Source organism: Bos javanicus, chromosome 18 (assembly GCF_032452875.1).
Source record: "Bos javanicus breed banteng chromosome 18, ARS-OSU_banteng_1.0, whole genome shotgun sequence".
NCBI classification, from domain to species: Eukaryota; Metazoa; Chordata; class Mammalia; order Artiodactyla; family Bovidae; genus Bos; species Bos javanicus.
This window is the reverse complement of record NC_083885.1, coordinates 36639381-36662707: the sequence shown is the minus strand read 5'-3', so window position 1 is coordinate 36662707 and position 23327 is coordinate 36639381. Positions and strand designations below refer to the sequence as shown.

The window sequence follows — 23327 nt, the reverse complement described above, 5'->3', positions numbered from 1 at the left end:
CGTTTCTCATGATGTACTCTGCATATAAGTTAAATAAGCAGGGTGACAATATACAGCCTTGACGTACTCCTTTTCCTATTTGGAACCATGTTATGTAGCTGCTAAAGACACCATAGGAAAAAAAAAAGCAATGACGTGCAAAGATGTTCATTACATGTTGGATGCAAATTGAAGTTTATATAAATATACATAGTATAATCTCAATTTTGTATATATACACACACATACATACACACACACAGCGAAATAGGTATACAAGATATTGGAAAGCTATAAACCTAAATTTCAACCTTTCTTTTCATGTGGGATAATGTTAATATTAATAGCTGATTTAAACTTATACTTTTTATTTTTTCTAATTGTTCTATATGTGCTACTTCTGTGATTTTAAAAAATTATGTCTTAGAAAAAAATTTAAAAAAAAACAAAAAAAAAGAAAATTTATAAAAAGAAAATAAAAAATTTTTAAAGATTATATGTCTTACATGTTTAGAGATTTCTGGGGTGCCGACCATATTCTATTTCTTGACCCCTGATGGGTTAACACTGGCCTTTTGCTTTACTTACTAAAACGTAAAACGTAAACTTTAGAATAAAGTTTCCTCCCTGCATATTACATTTCACGATTTTAAAAATGCTTAATAAGATGCACGCATTTTTCAATAGTTTACACATAGCCCCGTGTCTCTAACGTTCCGTAATTTCGGAGTTGGCAACCGCAAACCGTGGTTAGTGTATCCGTCTTGGCAACATAGACTTCAACTCCCAGCAGGCATTGCGGCCAGCACACTGGGATCTACGGGGTCCGAGAGGGAGGCTGGAAGCCTCCGGTTCTTTCCCTCCCAGAAGCCCGCGGGCGGCTCGGAACGCCGTCCGTATCATGGCCGCGGGAGCCGGGACGGCGGGCTCTGCTTCCGGCCCGGGCGTCGTGCGTGACCCAGCGGCGTCACAGTCGAGGAAGCGTCCCGGCAGGGAGGGCGGGGAGGGCGCGCGGCGATCAGACGCGATGGCGGGAGGAGGCGGGAGCAGCGACAGCAGCGGGAGGGCGGCAGGCAGGCGGGCGTCCCGTAGCGGCGGGCGGGCTCGGCGGGGGCGCCACGCGCCCGGGCTTGGGGGAGCCGCGGAGCGCGGCGCGGGGGAGGTGCGGCTGGAGGAGGCGGTCAACCGCTGGGTGCTCAAGTTCTACTTCCACGAGGCGCTGCGGGCCTTTCGGGGTAGCCGGTACGGGGACTTCAGGCAGATCCGGGACATCATGCAGGGTGAGGGCCGGCCCTGGGGAAGGAGGCTGGGGGCTCCTGGGAAGGGGATCTGTGCACACTCCCCGCGCCCCCACGTGTCGCGGCTGGGGGTCGCCGAGTCAACGATGTCTTCTTTCCCAGCTTTGCTTGTCAGGCCCTTGGGGAAGGAGCATACCGTGTCTCGGCTGCTGCGGGTTATGCAGTGTCTGTCGCGCATTGAAGAAGGGGAAAATTTAGGTATGGCTATTTTTTTATGTTCTTCTCTTAGCTTATTTAGGGTTACATTGTTTTCAAACTTACATCCTGAAGGATTCGGGGTTAAGGTGGGCTCTTATGTTTCAGTCACAGTGGTCTTTTTCCTTCTAGGACGAGTTTATTATCTGGCTCTACTTTTCTCCACTTAGTATTCTCTTGGCTGCTTTTTTGTGTTTATTTCCTCCCACCTGTTTCTTGCTCGCCCCAACTTTGTTGCTATCTAAATTGAATTATGTGAAGATGGACATTTTTCCTCCATAGTAGAGGGTTTTTAAAGTATGAACACCTTTTTTTTTTCTTTTCCTAAATTGATCTTGACAGCTGTTTAGCAAAATGATCTATAGTTTCTGTTTGTATCTGATTCTGATATTTAAGATGCATATGCATGTGTTAAAAAAAAAAAACAACCAATTTTTTACCTGTCCTGAAAATTACTGAAGGTCACTTGAAATTCAGGGATTTGAATTTGGACCCTTAACATGTTTGTAAGCCTGTAGCCAGGATATCAACAAATTAAATGCAAGTCTTAACTATATTTGCATGTTTTATATATATATGTATAGACATAATTCTTCTGCTCTTTAGAAAACAGTTAAAGTGAAAACTGTGCTTTTTGTCCTAGACTGTTCCTTTGATATGGAAGCTGAGCTCACACCACTGGAATCAGCTATCAATGTGCTGGAGATGATTAAAACAGAATTTACACTGACAGAGGCTGTGATCGAATCCAGTAGAAAACTGGTCAAGGAGGCTGTAAGGCTCTATTTTTAATTTCTTTTTTCTTTTAACAAAGATAAGAGTTCTTTGAGGAATCAGTGCTTATCTTTCCTGTGTGGGGTGGAGGACAGACAGGGATGGAGAGAGAGCAAGTAAGCACACTCAAAACACATTAACTCACACACACAGGTGTTACTTCATCAGGTGACCCTTCTTCCTAGCCCAGTCTTGGAAAGGACTGTTGAGGCACGTGCTCAGCTTTTGTGATTTTTGATGGTCTTCCTTGTGGCCATGACAGGAGGGGCCACAGTACACAGGAAGTGAGTTGGCATTGAAGAATGACATTTTGGAGGTTGTACCATTCAGAGCAACATGTTGAAAGTGCTAAAAGTAACTGGCCTAGGATATGGTCACCCTTGTTTATTATAGACTAAGGAGAAGAGCTGGTGCCTTGGAAAATGTGGGACTGCATTGCGCTCTTTCATGCAATTACTGAGAGGCTTAAGAAACATTCCCTTTGAGCAGACAAAATCAGAGATGCTGAGATAATCAGCAAGTTAGAAAAACAGTAATGGTAGGAGGTTGGTGCAGGCAGCGTTCTTGACAAGAAAAAAGCTTGTAGAGTGTCTAGAAACTTGGGACTGGAACTATGTTATGGTTCAGTTAGCTTTAAGTAGTGGAACTTATTTATATTTAAAACACTGAAGTGGCCATGGAAACCAGTCAGAAAAAGCTTTTTCTTCTCCAATAACTAAGGCTGGGGGTATAGAAGCAGATGCAGAGACGGGGACTGAACAACAATAGCTCAGCATTGTCTTGGTGGTGAAAGTAAGGAAATTGGTAAGAAAAGAGCACCTCCTAAAAGGATGAGATCTCAAGAGCAGAGAGGTAGGAGATAAAACCTTGCTTAGCAAAGACTTTCGGACCCTTGGCTGTGTGCTGGGTACTCAGACACCCTGTTTAAAAAAAAAGTTAAAAAACTGTGTGGGATGCCGATACTTTATTTATTCAGTTAAGGACCTTGGGGCAGGATCTACTTTTGGTATTGCAAAGAATGCTGAGAAAATTCCCATTCCAAGGAGGAATGATTACAAGAATAGATTTTTAGTATCGGTGAGTCAGGTTTGTGTCAGAGATAAAATGCCAGAAAAGACATTAGCAAAGGAGAAATCCATGCCTACTTGGAAAATAGCTTAAGAATCTTTTGAATGGGAAGAAATGGTGCTAGTTCAGGGTAGGAATCTGGTAGTGATTTAGCTGTGTTTCTATCTGGAAGTCTCTGATGAGATTATAGTGAAGCTGCCTGCTACGGTTGTAGTTATCTGAGTTTTGACTCATCCGGGGCTGATGAGTCCACTTCTGTGCTCACTCCATTGGTTGTTAGCAGGACTCACTTTCTTGCTAGCTTTTGGCTTGAAGACTTCAGGTTCTTGTCTCTCCTTTGGGCTACTTAGAGCATAGTAGCTTGCTTCCCCTAGAGCAGTAGTGATCGAAGAGAAGAGAAAGCTGTAGTCTTTTATAAACTAATCTCAGAAGTGACTTACCACTTCTGCCATATGCTCTTGTTCACGTAGACCTGACCAGCTGGATTAGTGTATGGAATGGGACTATGCAGGAGGTGGGGATCACTGGGAGCCATCTTAGAGGCTGGCTACCATAGTAATATCCAAGTTATTAAATGATGTTGTATCACTTGTCTCTCCAGTTTATTTATTTTAAAAATTTCTTATTTAGTCATAGAATCTGTTAGTGGTCATCTTTAGGAAAATATCTTGGAATGCCTAGGCTCACTGAGGCTTTTTGTTGTATTTTTAAGCTTTGTAAAGTTTATTAAATTTGTTTTTTAAAGTTTATCAAATAAGTTATTTGTTAAGTATGAACTTCTCCATGCATGGTCCAGGGATCTTTGCAGGTCTTTGGGACCCTGAAAGGGTTCAAAACTATTTTCATAATAATGCCAAAATGTTAATTGAGGTTTTCAGTGCACTGACATTTACACTGATGATGCAAAAGCAGTGATGGGTAAAATTTCTGGTGTCATAGCATGACCAAAGCAATAATAAAATGTATTAGTAGTCATTGTCTTCTTCACTGGCACATGCTTACAGTTTAAAAAAAAGCCAGTTTCAGTTAATGTCTTTGATGAAGCAGTAGAAATTAATTTTATTAAGCCTAATTAATTTTATTAATACACCTAAGAATGTCTGATGAAGCAGTAAAAATTATAATTTTATTAAGCCTTGAACAAAATGTTTTTTCAATATTTCATCTGACAAAATAGGAAATTTTCCTGTAGTATTTCTATTGCATACCAAAACATGATGGTTTTCTTCAGGAAAAGTACTTGTGTGATTGGGCTGCATGCTGACCTAGCTGCTTTTGTAATGGAACACCATTTTTGAAATTGACAAAGTTTGGTTTTTTGGATGTGGTAAATCTGGTAGTCATTTTCTTGAGAGAGCAGAGTGAACTTGTCATGTCAATGGAAACAATTGGGAGCATGTGTTGCCAGAGATAAAATTTAAGCTTTTCAGGTGAAAATTAGAATTTTGGAAAACCTACATTCATATGCTGGGTATCTTTCCAATACTTAATTCTGATATGATTGATAATAATATTAATAACTGTGATTTTGAAAATATTTTTAATGAATGTATCAAACACATGGAAGATCATAGCTCAGTAAACCAATATTTTCCAAATGACCAATGAATTGTATTGCAAAACCATTCAAGGGTAATAGATCCATTAAAAGTGCAAGCTAGACTATCACATTTTAATATAATAATGATGAAAAGTTCACTTGCCAAAGTTTGGTGCAGAGTCAAAGAAGAATATCCACATTTTCTAAAAGAGCTCTTAAAATAATCCTCCCTTTTTCAACTTTGTGTGAGGCTGTAATTTTTTAATATCCTTCAACCAAAACAACATATCACAACAGAATGAATACAGAAGCAGAATACCATCTTTCTTCTATTAAGCCAGATTTGCAAAAATGTAAAACAATGCCACCCTTCTCATTAAACTTTTGTCTTAGAAAATAAGTAGTTTTCATGAAGATATGTTATTTATATTAACCTGTAATAAGTTTATTGTTATTTTTCAATGAATAAATATCTTGAATTTTTATGTTTTATATTTCTAATAACAGTAAATATCAATGGATATAACCCATGTAAACAAAAGTTCTTTGGGGGTCCTCATTAACATTTAACAGTATAAAGAATCCTGAGACCAAAAGTTTGAGAACTGCTTCTGTAAGCTGTTAATGATATTGACCTATGTTGGTTTTCTTTTTATAACTAAAAGAGGCCCCAGGTTTTTGTGAACACAGGAGAATAACATATATGGCATGTCCTTGGGGAAACATTTATGTGTTGCTTTTGCTGTGCACCTTTGGTGATACCACCTTGATTTTCTTTGGGGGGGAACTTACCCCATTTGAGGGACTGGTGCATCTCACACTGTCTTAAAATTTTAATTTCTTGAAACAGAAAGCTTTGTCAAGGCTTTTTGAGCATTTGTGGTTCCTTAACATCCAGGTTTCTTTCTGAGTTTGCTTCTTTAGCCTTTCTTCACTTCTGTGAGTTTGGCTTTCTCTTCTCAGGTCCTTTCTGGCATTTCCTCCAACATAAACCTATCTCAGCTATTTTGAAAATATGTGCTTGGAATTTTGCTTTTATTTAAGTTATCCAGAGACCATTGCTGTTGCTTACATGATAAGAACCTTAACAGATACATGAGAAGAAATTATCCTTATCTCTCAAAACTTCCAAGTTTTCAAAAAGCAAAGTTTCATCTCTTAAAAAAACAACAGCAGCAAACAAAAACTTCCTGGGAATCAAATTAATGCATAGTTTTTAAAAGCTCATAGTACAAACTTTGGAGGTAGGCTTTCAATTTAGATTTTGAAAGCATTCACATTTCCTGTTTCACAAATTAAACACAGTTGGGCCTGTATTCCAGTTCTAGGGAAGATAGATAAGCATACTCTTCTGTCTTTCTTAATGCAAGTATAAATCTTGGACAGAATGAATGGAGCAGCTATCTGAGAACACAGAAATGTAAAGGGCAGTAAGCAAATGGAGAAGACCAGAGTATGAAAGTCTACCAAACTGCTGATGGGTAGATGACCATTTTTCCCCTTTCTAGTATCACCAGGCCTGGACTTGAAGGATTCTGAACCTGGAAGTACACTCCAGGTGTCAACAGAAATAACTCCAAGAGAAGTTCTCTCTCTGGTCTGAAGAGTAGGAAAGGGAATCAGCTAAGGGTCAGAGAGGGTGGAAGAAATCTCAGGGGGTTTTTTCCTTCCTTTTCCCCCCTTCTCTATCCTAGCACCCAGGCAGTATCACACTGGTGGCAGCAGTGACATAGTAATGATTACAGTGGCAGGGGGGCAGGCACCTAAAACCAAAGGAAGAGAACCTTTTTTCTTTAGCAGTGGAGCTGTAATTCCCAGAACTTGAAATGGATTCCACTTTTTTTTTTGTCTATTCTGATGCTTAGTCCTGGATGCAGATACAGTTAGTATGTGGCAGAATGGGGAAACTAAAGCCCAGGAATGCAAGGCTGGTTCAATATTTGAAAATCAATGAATGTACTTTACCCTGCTGGTCCAAAGAAAGAATCATATGATTATATCAATTGAAGCAGAAAAAGCGTTTGACAAGATTGAACATCAGTTCATGGTAAAAACACAGACCAAACTAGGAACGGAAGGAAACTTACTCAACCTGACAAAAGGCATCTACAAAAAACCTACAGGGAACATCATAGTTAATGGCGAAGAACAGAATGCTTTGACCCTAAGATCCAAAATGAGGGAAAGCTGTCTGTTCTCACTTCCATTCTACATCATACTAGAAGACCTAGCCAGTGCAGTGAAGTCAAGAAAAATAACAGATTGGAAAAGAAGGAATAAAACTGTCCCTTTTTTCAGATCACATGGCTATCCATATAGAAAATTCCATGGAATATATCAAAAAGCTATATAATAAATAGTTTAGCCAGACTGCAGGATATAAGATCAACACACAAAATCAGTGATATGCTAGCACTGAAATGAAATTATCAAAACAGTATCATTTATAATAGTTCCAAAGAAGAAAAGAAAAAATACTTAGGTATAAATCTAATAATAAAACATGTAGGTGGGACTTCCCTTGTGTTCATTGGTTAAGAATCTGCCTGCCAATGCAGGGGACATGGTTTGATCTGGGTCCAGGAAGATCCCACATGCTGCATGCCAACTAAACCCACGTGCCACAACTGCTGACACCTGCGCGTCCTAGAGCCCATGCTCTGCAACCGGAGAAGCCGCCGCAAGGAGAAGCCTGACACTGCAACCAGACGGTAGTCCTGCTCACTACAGCCAAAGAAAGCCATGCACAGCAACGAAGACCCAGCCAGCCAAAAACAAACAAACAAAAAATGTAGGATCTGTATGTGGAAAAATTACAAGATGCTAACGAAATCACAACCTAGTAAATGGAAAGAAATACCCTGTCTATGGATTAGAAGACCTAATATAGTTAAGATGTCAATTCTCTCCAACAGATCTATGGATTTACTATAATTCTAATCACAGCCTCTGCAGGATTTTCTGTTAGACTGATTCTAGATGACATATGGTAAGGTAAAAAAAAAAACACTAAAATCACGACAGTTCTGTAAAAGAAGAACAAAGCTAGAGGACTCACACCCAATTTTAAGAATTACTATAAAGCTACAGTATTCATGACTATAGACAGATGAGTGGAACAGAAGACAGAGTCCAGAAATAGACCCATACAAACATGACTGATCAATTTTTAACAAAAAAATGTGAAGGTGAACTTCCCTGGTGGTCCAGTGGCTGGGACTCTGCGCTCCTGATGCAGGGGGCCTGGGTTCGATCCCTGGTCAGGGAAGTGGATCCCACATTCTGCAACTGAAAGATCCTGCATGCCACAGCTAAGACCTGATGCAGCCAAATAAATATATATATTTTTAATGTGAAGGAATTTTAGTGGAAAAAGGATAGTCTTCCATAAATGGAATTAAAACAACTGGATGTCCATATGCAAAAATAAAGGAACCTTGACCTAAAGCTCCTACAAAAACTTGATTCAAAGTGGATCGTAATCTAAATGTTAAGCAATAAAACTTTTAGAAGAAAACAGTAAAAAAAAAAAAACAAGCAAAACTATGTCCTGGACTTAAGGTAAAAAGCTTCTAGATATGATACTAAAAGCATGCTCCACAAGAGCATGAAATAGACTTCATCAAAATTAAAACTTGAGAAAAACACTGTTCAGAGAATGAAAAGACAAGCTATAGAGTGGGAGAAAATATTTGCAAATCACATATCTGACAAAGAATTTATAGCCAAGATATCTAAAGACCTTTCAAAATGAACAAGAAAACAAACACCCCAAAGAAAACAACTAGAGAGAATATACTGTTGGCAAATAACATTAAAAGAGGCTCACCATTTAGACAGTGGGGAAATTCTGGCACATACCTATTAGAATGGCTAAACTTTAAAACTCCTCTAACACTAATAAGTGTGAGTGTGAATATGGAGCAACTGGAATCTTCATACATTGCTGATGGGGATGCAGAAAGGTATCTCAAGGGCATTATTGTACTAAGGGAAAGACACAGGTCTCAAGGGCATTACACTAAGGGGAAGAAGCCAGACTCAAGGCTATATCCTTTAAAAACTAAGCTGAGTGACTCCATTTATATGATACCATATACATGACATTCTGAAGAGATGAAATGGTGAAAAGATGAGGAGTTAGGGGTGGAGAAGAGGTAACTATAGAGTGCAGCATAAGGGAGGTTTATTGGATCCGTGGCTCTGGCATCATTGTGGTGGCCGCAGGAGTTGACACGTGTTAGAACAGTACACCTAAAAAGAGCTAAAACATAATAGGACCTAAATGATTTATAAAAGGTAAAACCTTTGTATTCTTCAAGAAAGTAAGTATAGTCTTAGTATAGTTGTTCTGCTGATAATGATGTAAAAGTGAATATGATGATCTGATTAAAATGAAAAGACTTACTTCGTCCCCTCCCTGGCAGCAGGAACTTAGTGTTGTAACTGCTATTCAGAAGCATGTGATGCCAGTTTCCTTTGCCCTATATGGTTGTGCTCAGCCTGTTGAGGACAGAAGCACCAGAAATTTGTATTTTCTGAATTCCCTTGCTAGTCCTCCTTCCTTTGATCTGTATGTATCTCCTTAAACTCTTCCCTGTGAAGAACTGAAAATATCTGTGGAACAGTTTTCCTTCCTTTTTTTGTGTGTGTGAGGTATGTTTCTTTGACACTGTATTTAAATTAGCTACTTTATCCTATTAGATAACTCCAGGTGGTACCAATTTTTTCCTGGCTTTCCTCATTTTTAAAAAAATGTGCACATGTTTTTAAATATCCTTTTTAATTTTCAGTCACTGTTATTTGCCCACTCTGTGTGTGCTCTTGGAACATAGAACATAGGTTTCTTGACTGACTCTCCTTTTTCTCTGTGACTGAGGAGACCTTCTCATCCTATGTGGAACTTTGTGCTGTTTTCTGTGCTGCTTGTGGAGTTAGCCCCCTGGGGTTTATAGTATGAGAGGCTGTGCTGGTTCTCTTACTGAATTGGCCTGAGTTCCACTAGTGGACCTCTGGTCAGCAAGTCCCTCCCCCTGTCCACCCCGCAGTATATCCTCCTCTCATTCCCCCGTTACATCAAAGCTTGTGCATCCCAAAAGAACAAAACCACCTGTTCCAGGGGTCTTCTGTCCATTTTGCCTTTCCATAGGAGGCCCTATTCAGATTGAGTAAATGGTCTGTAATCCAGTAGATCAGATTCTGCTGTTATCAGCTGTCTTTTTTTTTTTTTTTTTAATTCCAATGTAATATTGAATTAGTGGAGGTGATGAAATTCCAGTTGAGCTAGTTCAAATCCTAAAAGATGATGTTGTGAAAGTGCTGCCCTCAATATGCCAGCAAATTTGGAAAACTCAGCAGTGGCCACAGGACTGGAAAAGGTCAGTTTTCATTCCAATCCCAAAGGCAATACCAAAGAATGCTCAAACTATTGCATAATTGCACTCATCTCACACTCTAGTAATGCTCAAAATTCTCCAAGCCAGGTTTCAGCAATATGTGAACCTGAACTTCCAGATGTTCCAGCTGGATTTAGAAAAGCCAGAGGAACCAGAGATCAAATTGCCAACATCTGCTGGATCATGGAAAAAGCAAGAGAGTTCCAGAAAAACATCTATTTCTGCTTTATTGACTATGCCAAAGCCTTTGAGTGTGTGGATCACAATAAACTGTGGAAAATTCTGAAAGAGATGGGAATACCAGACCACCTGACCTGCCTCTTGAGAAACCTGTATGCAGGTCAGGAAGCAACAGTTAGAACTGGACATGGAACAACAGACTGGTTCCAAATAGGAAAAGGAGTACGTCAAGGCTGTATATTGTCACCCTGCTTATTTAACTTCTGTGCAGAGTACATCATGAGAAACGCTGGGCTGGAGGAAGCACAAGCTGGAATCAAGATTGCTGGGAGAAATATCAATAACCTCAGATATGCAGATGAGAACTAAAGAGCCTCTTGATGAAAGTGAAAAAAGGAGAGTGAAAAAGTTGGCTTAAAGCTCAACATTCAGAAAACTAAGATCATGGCATCCAGTCCCATCAGTTTATGGCAATAGATGGGGAAACAGTGGAAACAGTGTCAGACTTTATATTTTGGGGCTCCAAAATCACTGCAGATGGTGACTGCAGCCATGAAATTAAAAGATACTTGCTCCTTGGAAGAAAAGTTATGACCAACCTAGATATCATATTCAAAAGCAGAGACATTACTTTGCCAATAAAGGTCCATCTAGTCAAGGCTATGGTTTTTCCAGTAGTCATGTACAGATGTGAGAGTTGGACTATAAAGAAAGCTGAGCGCTGAAGAATTGATGCTTTTGAACTGTGGTGTTGGACAAGACTCTTGAGAGTCCCTTGGACGGCAAGGAGGTCCAACCAGTCCAGCCTAAAGGAGATCAGTCCCGAGTGTTCATTGGAAGGACAGATGTTGAAGCTGAAACTCCAATACTTTGGCCACCTGATGTGAAGAGCTGACTAATTTGAAAAGACCCTGATGCTGGGAAGGATTGAGGGCAGGAGGAGAAGGGGACAACAGAGGATGAGATGGTTAGATGGCATCACCAACTCAATGGACATGAATTTGGGTAAAGTCTGGGAGTCTGATGGCCAGGGAGTCCTGGTGTGCTGTGGTCCATGGGATCACAAAGAGTTGGACATGACTGAGTGACTGAACTGAACTGAATACTGAAAATCTAGTACATTACACACTGTAGTACCTTACACAGTTGTTCATATGGTTGAAAAATAATTGTTAGTTTTTTATACAGGAATTTGATAGAATGTGAAAAGTTCTTGGATATATAAGACTCAGTTTTACTTTTCAGTAGAGCTTATTTTGATATTTGATATTCTGATTATATCTTTCATTATTACAACAGTTAAAAATTTTTTCCTCCTTTTTTAGGCAGTCATTATTTGTATCAAAAACAAAGAATTTGAAAAGGCTTCAAAAATTTTGAAAAAACATATGTCCAAGGACCCTACAACTCAGGTAAATTTGATATACTTTGCTTCCATTACCTATATCCAGCTCATTGCTTTTTATGGGGAAACAGGGAAAGGGTTCTCTGTCAGGAATGTTAATATTCAGTATCTTGAACATGTCTTTTATATCTAAGATAATTTACTGTTAGAATGGCTTTTCAAAAATTTGAAGAATTTACAGAAATCATTTACTTGACCATTTCTGCCAGGTGTGTGACAAAACTAGTGATCAGCACCGGTACTAACACATCTGACTTTATTTACATAAATGCTGATCCTGCAGACTTGAGAATCTGCCTTACTGAGGACTCAACGCCTGTTTTCTGGTGTCAAAAACTCTGCTGGTACCCCGCTCTTTTTTTAATATATAAATATAAATTTTATTTTTGAAAAGTTAACACATGTATATAATACAACATTCATAAATACAACAAAATAGCTTAGTGAAAATTCTCTCATCTCTGACTTGGCTATCTCATTCCTCTCCTTAGAGGGAACCAATGCTTTTTTCTCCTTAAGAGATTCTGTGCATATGTAGGCAAATAAGTGTGCATGTGTGTATGTACAGACAGACACATATATCCAGTCTTCCTGTTCTTCCCACATACATATGTGAGTGTATTCTACACACAAACTTGACCATTAAATTGCTATTTTCACTTAATGTATCTTGGAGATCTTTTTATACTAGTACATACGGAGCTTTTCATCTGTTTCGGTTATCTTTTTTGAAAGTTTAAAAGTCTTTATATGTAAAAGTAGAAAGGTACTTTAGATCCTAAGTTCTTCATCTTTTTTTTTTCCTTTTGTATAGCTACATAGTAACCGTGACTGGTCAGTAATTTTTGACCTGTTCTACACTGTGGTGGAGAAGGCAATGGCACCCCACTCCAGCACTCTTGCCTGGAAAATCCCATGGATAGAGGAGCCTGTTAGGCTGCAGTCCATGGGGTCGCTAAGAGTGGGACACGACTGAGCGACTTCACTTTGACTTTTCACTTTCATGCATTGGAGAAGGAGATGGCAATTCACTCCAGTGTTCTTGCCTGGAGAATCCCAGGGATGGGGGAGCCTGGTGGGCTGCCGTCTATGGGGTCGCACAGAGTCAGACACGACTGAAGCGACTTAGCAGCAGCAACAGTTACACACTGTGGTAGGCTTCCTTTTCTCCTAGTGCTATTCATTGACAGCACTGAGAAAGTTCTGATAGTGTTGTCTTAACTCATCACTGAATCTTTACTGGAGTTTTTTTTCTCATGTTTCTACTATTGGTCCTTTGTGTAGAAGCTGAGAAATGACCTCCTAAACATTATCCGTGAAAAGAACCTGGCCCACCCTGTGATCCAGAACTTCTCCTATGAGACCTTCCAGCAGAAGATGCTGCGCTTCCTGGAGAGTCACCTGGATGACGCAGAGCCCTACCTCCTCACGGTGGGGCTTGGAAACATTGGTCATTCTAAGTTTCAAAGAAAACCAAAAGTCTGGCTTTTGCATGTGACCCCAAAGGTCTATGTAGGATTCAGAAACTAGATTAGGGGTGAGAGTAAAAGGACAGAAGAGGAGACATAAAGTAAAATCACTTAGTTTGTTGTCCAAAATAACTGTTTGGAATTCTTGCAACATCAAAATCCTTTTAGTACTACTCAGATTGAGTTCTCCTTTAGTATAGAAAACTATGAGCCATTATGTGGGGAAGGAAAGAAGAAAGAAATTTAAGACAGTTCTTTAAGTTTTCTCCCTTTTTATGTCCTCCTGTAGTCTTTGCCTAAATTGGGTTTGTAAATGAAACATGCTTGCATATTGAATATGTTCATGGTAAAAGCAGAGAGTTAATGAAATTCTGTGACTTCCTCTTCTTGACGATATTTTTCCTTTCTCAGATGGCCAGAAAGGCTTTGAAATCTGAGTCCTCCGCCTCAGCCACAGTGAAAGAACCACAACCTCAGCCAGCACCAGAGCCTGTGGAAAAGCCACTCAGAGAACCTGCCAGGTAAGAGGGATGCACTTTTGTGATGTTGGGATGAAAAACAGAGGTAGTTGGAAGCATAGTCGTCATCTTAGAGCAGAGTCAGTTCTTCCTGGTGATTTGACCTCCTAACATGTTACTGAGCTACTCAAGGAAGGCACTGTGGGTTTCACAGAGCACACCCTGGGAAAATGGGAATATTGAAAACAGGAGGTTAGGTCTTAGGCAGAAGTTCCCGACTGGCTATTTATTCTTCAAAGGCTCTTTCCTTCTGTTTCTCTGTCTTTGCCTCAGTACTTCCCTGTTGATATGTTATCTCAATACAGCGTTTAGACTTGTGAATCAAATTCCTGAGACCAGTTAACAAAGCAGAGATCTCTTTGAGGGCCCTGTAGGAGATGTAAAGGAGCAAAGTGGGTCCAGGACAATACAGTTGAGGGCATGGGACTGCGACCCAGAGAAAGCATGCTTTCCAGCTTTGTGTGATAGTTGCAAAAAATATTTTTTGAGATTTCCCAATTTTTGAATGTTGGTAGTTAGTCTAATTAAGGGGAAAGAAAAAAAGATTAGATAAGACACATCTGCCAGCTAGGATTGGCATGCCGGCTGCCAGTTTGCCTTCTCCTTACAGTGTTTACTTAAAACATACTAGCTATTCCAAATGCTCGATGAACTTTATTTTGAAAAGGCAGTTTCTTATTGTTCCAAGACTGTGGCATGCCCCTCACTGAGAATTCTCAAGATCCCATTTATAAGTGTATTGTAGGAGAAACAGGGAAGAATTGAGACCACTCTTTAACTAGTCTCACATGAGGGTTGGACTGGGACGGCTGGAAGAAGAGTTTAGACTTGAAGGTGAGATTGCTGGATTATCAGTTGGTCATCCAGATGGACTTATAGCTGTTAGACATTCTGCAGAGCTCTTGCATTAACGGAAAGCATTGCTTTAGTCCATGCAGAGTAACGGATTAGTGCACCCGCTGAAGAGGTCTCTGGAGGGAGTATCTTTGGCCCTAGTTCCTTTTAGGTTCTCTTGAAGTTTAAGCTTCATAATTCAATTTACATATCATATTTAAAACCTCTGCTTAACACTTATAAATGGAAGTGCTTATAAATAAAGGCTGTATCACGCACTTTTCTTTTTTTTTAAATGAAGAGTTCTCAACTTGAGTCTATAATTTGAAGCTTCACAGTATGAAAAAGTTGCAGCTGCTTGGACAGGCCTCAGCAGTGATGAAACTGATTTCTCTGTGTTTGTGTTGTTTGTAGGCAGCTACAGAGCACACCAACCACCATTGGGATTAGGACTCTGAAAGCAGCTTTCAAGACACTGTCCAGTGCACAAGATTCTGAGGCAGCCTTCTCAAAACTGGACCAGAAGGATATGGTCTTTCCTAATAAAGTGTGCCCACCATCACCAGCCCTCAAAAACAAGAGAACAAGAAAAGATGATAATGAAAGTTCTGCCCCCACTGAGGGTGAGGGTGGCTCTGAACTGCAGCCCAAGACCAAGCGCATGACAATAAGCAGACTGGTTTTGGAGGAGGACAGCCAGAGTACTGAGCCGAGCTCAGGCCTCGACTCTTCCCAGGAGGTCACACCGGCATCACCATCCAAGCCCACTGTCCTCAACCAACCCCTCCCTGGGGAGAAGAATCCCAAGTATGAAGACCTTCTTTGTAGAAGTTTGGGGGCTGGTTGGTGGTCCTGGTTAGGCCTGGTATTGCTTCCATGAATGAAGTAACTTTCAGCTACGTTATTCACCACCAAGGCTTGCTCAGACTGCTAGAGTGTGACTCAGGGTGGGGAGGGACATCATAGCCATTCTGCCAGTTCTGAAGCCCTGTGCTGGGCTTCCAGGCATTGCACTAGGTGGGAGTGGAAGGGTGTCAGAGCCTCCTACTCACCACTGCTTCCATTTTTAGTGAACTGCTGAGTGCCTTGACTACTAAATAGTAGTCTTCTTACAAGAAGTTTGTTTGAATTGGGCCACATTATACTCTGATCCTTAAAAGAGATTTATGAATATTTATAGTTTTGCATGTTCAATGGACATTTGAAACTTGGCAAATTCAGTAAATACTAATCTCTCACATTCTGCTAGGCTCTGTGGGGCAGTGGTTAGAGTGCTTTCATTTCGCTCCACTTCATGACCCCAACCTGGCTTTCAGTTTTGCTACCTTTGTGCCCTCTTGTGGATCTTTCCTTTAGGCTGACTGGTCTGCTTGCTCCCCTTAACCCTGTTTCTGTCACTCTGCTCTTCTTGCTGCCTCTCATTCCCCAGTTTGGACTATCATTCTTCCATAGCTTGTCAGAACCCCATCTGTCTTTCAAAGGGAAGAGAAGCGATGTTAACTAAATACTTTCTGTGGGCCAAGCACTTTCAATTATCTTAATATCTACACTCCTCACTCTGAGTGATTTATTAGCCCCATTTTATCGGTGAGGAAGGTTCAGAAATGTTACTAACTTATCGGAAGCCATACAGCTAAAAAGTGGCAAAATTGGGCTTTGGGATTTTTAAATCCTAGTTAGTCTTGACACAAAAACCCATGTTGATACACCATGTACACCAAGCTGCTTCACCTCCATAAACTTCCCCTGGTCAACCTGCTGTAAGTGATCACCTCACTGATCTAAGGTCACTGCCATCTCTACTTCTGCACTCTGTTGTAGATGTTTGGGGACCTATGCCCCAGCATGCTTGTGCTAGGTACTGTGTGGGGCTGTGGCATCTGATAAGTGATTTATACTCAGGCACAGTTCTGCACTATATATCACTATCTGCATTTAGAAGTGAGTCAGTCATTGGCTGGGCAAGCTGAATAACACAATTATTCTCATTTGATACCTGATCTCTGCCTCTCACAGCAATTCTATGAAGTATAGGTGTTGCTCCCATGAACAGATGAGGAAACTGGAAAGAGTATGATTACAGTGGCTTTATAAATGGAAGGATCTGTCAAGGGTATGAGGAAGGATGGGTACTCTAAAGCAGAGGTTGGCAAATTATGGCCTCTTGGATAAGTCCACCTGTTGCCTGTTTTTGTAAATAAAGTTTTATTGGAACAGCCACACTTATGAATTATGTATTGTCTGTGGCTGCTACCTTGAGTCGAGTAGTTGCAACAAAGACAGTAAGGCCTGCAAAGCTTAAGATACTATATGCACTTTATAGAAAAAAGGGATTCCCTGACTCTGGTTCTAGAAGAAGCTTATGTGAGGTGCCCTGGGAGCTGCAGGGAAGAAGAGCTGACCTGGGCAGCAGAGTTGTGGGTGGGCAACCTTGCAGAGGGGCTAGCCTTGGAGAATGAGTAGGAAGTCATCCAGCATATTGGGAGCTGTGGGGTTCTGGGCAGTGGGAACCTCTTACAGCTCAAGAAAGCCTGGTATGCTCCAGAAACTGTCATGCAGTCTGTATGGCAGGAGAATACAGTGCACAGAGAGGATGAAGGGAGAAAGGTCTGGAAGGTAGATGGGCCAGATTTTAGCTCCTATTCTGTTCTATCAGGCAGAGATTCTCAAGAGGGGCTTCATATCAATAACCTGCAGTGTTGGGTTCCTGACTACTGAGTGAGAAGGGATGGGGAGTGCTCTCTAATCTGCTTTGCTGTGCCCCAAATAAATCTAATACACCTAATCTGAAAGCCTCTGAGCAGACATCACTGACAGCTTTTGTACCAACACTGAGGGAAAGGAGAGGAGGGTGGTGGAGCCTGCTGCCTGGTGCGCAATCAGGACTCAGGGGAGGCTGGGCCAGTGGAATCGGAGGCAGGGAAGGCAGGCTTAGGGTCTGTCACCTTGATGGGGCCACAACTATTAGGCTTTCATATCCCTCATGGCACTTGGCACAGAACTAGTGCTTAAGAGGTATTTTATCAACCAAAGTAACAGTTCTTGGTTCTCGGAATTTAAGGGGCCACTAGCAAAACTTCTATAAAAGGGTAAGAAAGAAAGAAAAAAAAAAAAAGGGTAAGAAAGGAAACATTTTAGCCTTTGTGGGCCATTTGTGTCTCTGTTGCATATTATTTTGTTTTTTTTTACCACTCTTTGAAAAATATAAAAACCATTCTTAGTTCAAGGGCTCTACAAAAACCAGTAGCCACAGGCTATAGTCTGCCAACCCCTCTAAGACCATTAAGCTGTTCTAACTTCACCACTTAGGAGCGCAGTGAGCCAGGAGTCTGCACAGCCAGCTAGCAGTCAAGATGAGAACCAGGTCTGAGCCCCGTCTACAACATGAGAAGTTAGGAAATACTGAAACGTTTATACATGTAATAAATGCTGAGTTCAGAGGAGGCGCAGAAAGTTACCAAAGTGATCTGCAAAGACAGTCTACAGAAGAATGACCAGCCACTTAGGTGAAAATGATGGACATAGAGGTAAAAACCAGTTTTATCCCAGGACTTGGATAAATTGATGGAAAACTTAAACTCTGATCCTGACTTTTATTTATGAGCAGTACTTAACACAGCTAACATCCTGAGATGGATAAACCTCATGTAATTTTTACTCTGTCTCAAATCAGTTATTCTTAGAAATACCTTTTGGAGGTTATGATCTAATTTAAAAACAAGAGAGTTCACTATTTGTCTCAGTCAGTTAAGTAACTGTATAGAAAACTTATGAAATTTTTTTCAAGTGTATGCATTTATTAAGCAAATTGCTTTCATTGCTCATTTGAAAAATACCCCCACAGGCTTTGCAACAAAATTTCATAGTGGGGAAGAAGACAGCAGTTTGTCTGTGCTCGCTTGTCAGGTTTTTCAGGTGATTTTGATCTCTATAAATTCTTCAAAACTTAGTTCAGATACTTTCCATGTTTGTTTTGTAAAGGATGTTATAATTCTGAGGTCGGATTTGTGCTATGTACGGTAAGACAATATATAATTCCATTTATTTAGCAACTTGGATTTTGGATTATTTTTTAGTTTTGGAACTGTTTTTGGTTGCAACTAGGTACTAAAAATTTCATGTTCACAGGGAGGATTCTTGTTTGCTTACTACTGTAATCTTTGATAGTATAATTCCTTTATGGCTCTTTGATAATCCAATTGTTAGTTTAGTTAATCTCTCTCCAGCTTCTGTTAGGGTATGTGTTACGGTGCAAGGGTTTGGGGTAGACAAATGAGGATAATGGTCTCTGCTGTCAAGGTGCTTATGGTTACAGGTATGGTGTGAAATGGTTGTGTAGTACAGTGGAAGCAGAGGAGCAAGGGATTTTTGTATGTGTCGGGCAGTCTTCATTGAGAATGGTGGCCTTGAAAGACTTCACTTGGCAGGGAAGGGAATCCCAAGCAGAGAGAACTAAACAGAGGCAGGAAAGTAGAGCTCATAGGAGGGAGGAGGGTGAGGCTGTCCTGTTTGAGTGAGTGTGTGGGTGGTGTGGCAGGGATGTTGGTGGGGAGAGGAGGAACTGATGAGAAACTGATGGGCCAGACTGGATGATCTTGGCTCCCCTATATGGCCATTTAGTCTTAACTGTTTACACAGTGAGAAGCATCACTGAATAGAGGAGGGATCTGTAAGTTTAGGATGACTGTTCAGGTGGCTTTGGAAGGAGAAAGGGCTGGAGGGGAGAGATTCCAATTAAGAGGCTAGTATGATACTGGTGAAAGGTACTGGACCGTGGGCTTGGGCTTGAGGAATGGGGAGGAAAAGGAGAACACTCCAAAAAAAAAAAAAAAGAACACTCCAGAGATAGGAACAGAGCATCTCTATGACAGAGGGGAAGGAATTTGCAGCTTCTAGGTTAGAATAACGCTGAAATCTTTAGGAGTTCAAACCAACCAAACAGAAAGCCCCAGGAAAATGAACAGGTTGTTGAAAGGGGATGGTGATGTATTCAGTGCTGAGTTTGGGATGATTTTGTTTTACACCTTGTCCTCTCATTGATTTTACCTCAGAGTAACTAAAGGCAAGTGGAACAGCTCTAATGGGGTTGAAGAAAAAGAGACTTGGGTGGAAGAGGACGAACTGTTTCAAGTTCAGGGTAAGCCAGAAGATTCTCACTGGTCTCTCTCCTTGACACTTGCTGAAGTACAGATGCATGCTACTGTCACATCAGTGTTCCAGAAACTGCTTGTCTCCAAAATAGAAAAAAGTTTAAAAGTTCCATATAGTGATTCATGAGGAATCAGTTTTGTCTTTTCCTATTAAAGATTGGAGACTATCAGAGCAACATTTTACAGTTAAAAGAAAATTCTTGGTTTGGTTTAATAAACCCTATATTTAATGGTAGTTGATATTCTTCCCAAAGTATTTTAATTAGAAAAGGTAGAAGTGGTCATTCCCTACATTTCTTATTTAACTAAATGGTCTCTTACCAGTTTCTGTATAGTAAATGTTTTTTTTCCAAGATGAGAAATGTTACTTTCCCTTAATGAATACTAAGCTTCATAGCATTTGCATTAGGATCCTCCCCCCCCTCCCACATACTTTGCACTCTAATGAAAATATCTACATGCTAAACCTTAGTCTTGTAACAAGGTTTACTGTAAAAAAGCTGAAGACTTTTGTAACACAGCAGCAACCAGTAATCTTTTGCCGGTCTCAAAGGTTTTGTCCTTAAGAATTACCTTTTGTTGGCAAAAACATAGTTGGCAAAATCAAGATTACACAGAAGATGGGAGAAATAACGGTTAATAAAAGTGGCATTAAATATGTTTAAAAACAGGATATAAAAGTTCTAGAAAACATCTACTTCTGATGCAGTCCAGATTTGTCAGTTTCAGAAATCTGCTTCTACTATATATAGTAGGAAATACTTCATAATTTAAAAATAATCTGCTCTTGTAAGTACCCCTTCTTCTGCGTTACCCTCCCTCATTCTTTAGGAAGCATACCTGGGACAGTGATGTCTGCTAAGGCAGACCCTGCAGCAGGTTCCACGTTTATGCAACTTTGCCTTAACACAGCTTTTTAACTGGCTCTTGTTGGCTTGAGATGGCATGTCTGGTATACCCTCCTGTAGCCCTCTGGTCCTTTAAAAAATTATCTTGGTCCTTGTTTTATGAAGCCTGACCTATAGCCATAATGATGAAAAGGTAGAATCTGAATAGATCTTACATGGTCTGTTGGAGTGGGAAGCAATAATTACCCCATTCTTTTTGTTTGAGGAATTGAGCCAAATTTTACTTACATCTAATATTTTGGAAATTAAAAAACAATAAAACTGGGTTATTTCAAAGCAGTGGTAAACAAGGAGTTAACAAATTATACACACACACACACACTCATAGGTGTACGTATATACACAAATACATATATTACATATTCACACATATATGTATGTGTATATTAGGAGTATATACATATATTAATATATATATTAGGATTTTAAATACCACAGTTCTCAGTTAAGTTTAGAAAACGATACTGTTTTACTAAAGAGCCTGAAATCCTGACCGTTTACTGAATGCCTGTTTGTGAAGTATTTGCTTTGTACAGATTCCCATGGACTCAAATGATTGGTATCTTGCAAGCAAAGGACAAAGACAAATTATCCTTTAGTGATATCCTTTATTCTCTCAAAGTTTGTAAAATCTGAATCAAGTTTTCCCTTTGGCGATGTTGTGTGTCTTTTTCTTGTGGGTTGTGCTGAGAAAGGTGAGCTCTGATATGAGTCTGCTTCTAATGTTTTCCAGCAGCACCAGATGAAGAGAGTGCAACCAATACAACAAAAAAGCAGGTAATTTTTTTAAACTGTCTTTTCTAATCTTTTCTGGTTGTAGCGGTAGAAGAGAGGTAAAATAATAAGTACCCACATTTCTCAGGCATAGACTACCCATGCACCTGGTAAAAAAATTTGTAGTTTTCAGATAATCCAAACTAAAGTAGTAGTTACTCTCTGGAAGAAAAATCTAGGTCAGAAAGCTGACAAATTTCCCAACCATAAACAATAGATGTTTAAAGTTCTAAATGCAGAAATGATTAGTTGAGGACACAACAGTAAGACAACTGAGAATTAGTAAATGTTCAAATCCATGGTGTTAACTTATAATCTGTATCATGTTTTAAGAGTATAAATCCTTTCTTTGGGTTCAGATTATTCTCCTAGACCTCTTCACTATATGAAAATGTAAGTGGAGTGAACAGGTGGTGATAAATCCTTTGCTTCTCTCTTTTCTTTCCCCTTGCAGAAGTGGACTGTAGAGGAAAGCGAGTGGGTCAAGGCTGGAGTGCAGAAGTATGGAGAAGGAAACTGGGCTGCCATTTCTAAAAACTACCCATTTGTTAACCGAACAGCTGTGATGATTAAGGATCGTTGGCGGACCATGAAAAGACTTGGCATGAACTGAAACAGGCTTTCATTTCCACAGAATTCACAGGAGCATGGTTCCTAATAATAGCCCCTGGTAGTCTGCTGTTTCTTTCAGAAGCTGGGCTGGGATGAGAATTTTGGGCATCCTCCTCTCATGTGGGAGAGGTCCCAGTTCCACTTCATCACAGTTGGAGATCATGGAGCTGAGAAACAAAGCCAAGTCCACCCCATGTCCTTGGCAGAGATGACAGGCACATAGCTTGTACAGTGCCAGAATACCATTAGTATTTCCCTTCTTTAGTGGTTTGCTTGAATTTAAATCCCTGGTAATCAGTAGAACCTTCTCCTAGGAAATGGTGGAGTCTATTAGGAGCCACTTTTGACTCCATGACCTGTTAAAACCAGCAACATGAGCATTATTTGGAGTGAACTTCTTCCAGGTAAAGCTTTGGCCTTCTGATGCAAATGCAAAGGAACTTCAACTGTCGTGAGCCCAGGTTGATGAGAGCCCAGTCCTGGTGGAATCAGAGTCCCTTTAAACATTGTTCAGCCAATTGTGACATCGACACCTAGAAATGTGACTGCCTTGGCATTTGCTCTATTTGCTGGCCTCTGTAGGCAGGTTTAACCTCCACTTCTCACGTGGTTGAACCAGTGTGTTTTTTGGTAAAATGGTGATTGTAGATAAGCTTAGCCCCTGTCCCCATCCACTCTTCCCAATTCCCTTCTTTATGCTGGACTTTTAAAGCTTAAAAAAATCCTGATTAAGTATAAATGCCTAATTCCATTCTTTGTGAAATGGTTGCTTCCGCCTGGTTCCCTAATTGTGCTGTGTTAGTGTCTTGCACTGGAATTCAACATTCCCTTCTCCTTTTGTACTGTGTTGTGCTTGCTGTCTCTCAGATCCTTAACGACTGTCTTTTTAGCAAAAAAAGAATTTCAGTAAAGTGTTTTCTGTAATCTTTTTTTAAAATGAGAACTAATTATTGTCCATAACTTGTAGCATTCTTCATTAAAGTCTTGCTTCTCTCAAATTTAAGTAGCTGTTTAATTGCAGCTGAAAAAACGGAGATAGCAAAATGCTGAACAAGCTTTGGTAAACCCTGCTGTTTGTGTTAAGAAACTAATGTCAAACTGTATTGAATGTTCTAATCCTTAGAAGCTGTGCCATACAGACATGTGGAAGTTCTTAATCTGTCTCATTTCTTCATATACCATACCTCTGAGGACAAAAGAATTCCCTTTTGTCCATTTCTTTTGACA

At 40.2% G+C, this 23327-nt stretch overlaps 2 protein-coding genes across 3 annotated transcripts in view; one reads left to right on the top strand and one right to left on the bottom strand.

Moving 5' to 3' along the window:
- Window positions 1–23327, bottom strand: part of NIP7 (nucleolar pre-rRNA processing protein NIP7) — a 66954-nt gene that overhangs the window by 33087 nt on the left and 10540 nt on the right. The gene's annotated exons all lie outside the window — the stretch shown is intronic.
- TERF2 (telomeric repeat binding factor 2) lies at window positions 866–23098 on the top strand. 2 transcript variants are annotated; one of them, XM_061387727.1, is made up of 10 exons: window positions 866–1259; window positions 1380–1475; window positions 2116–2246; window positions 11756–11842; window positions 13120–13266; window positions 13716–13825; window positions 15071–15463; window positions 19708–19793; window positions 21448–21491; window positions 21943–23098. In XM_061387727.1, the coding sequence occupies exons 1-10, from the start codon at window positions 881–883 to the stop codon at window positions 22099–22101; spliced, it is 1632 nt and encodes a 543-aa protein (XP_061243711.1). In that variant the 5' UTR covers window positions 866–880; the 3' UTR covers window positions 22102–23098. The 2 variants fall into 2 exon arrangements, with proteins under 2 accessions (XP_061243711.1, XP_061243713.1); XM_061387729.1 differs by having other exon boundaries at window positions 992–1259; window positions 21451–21491.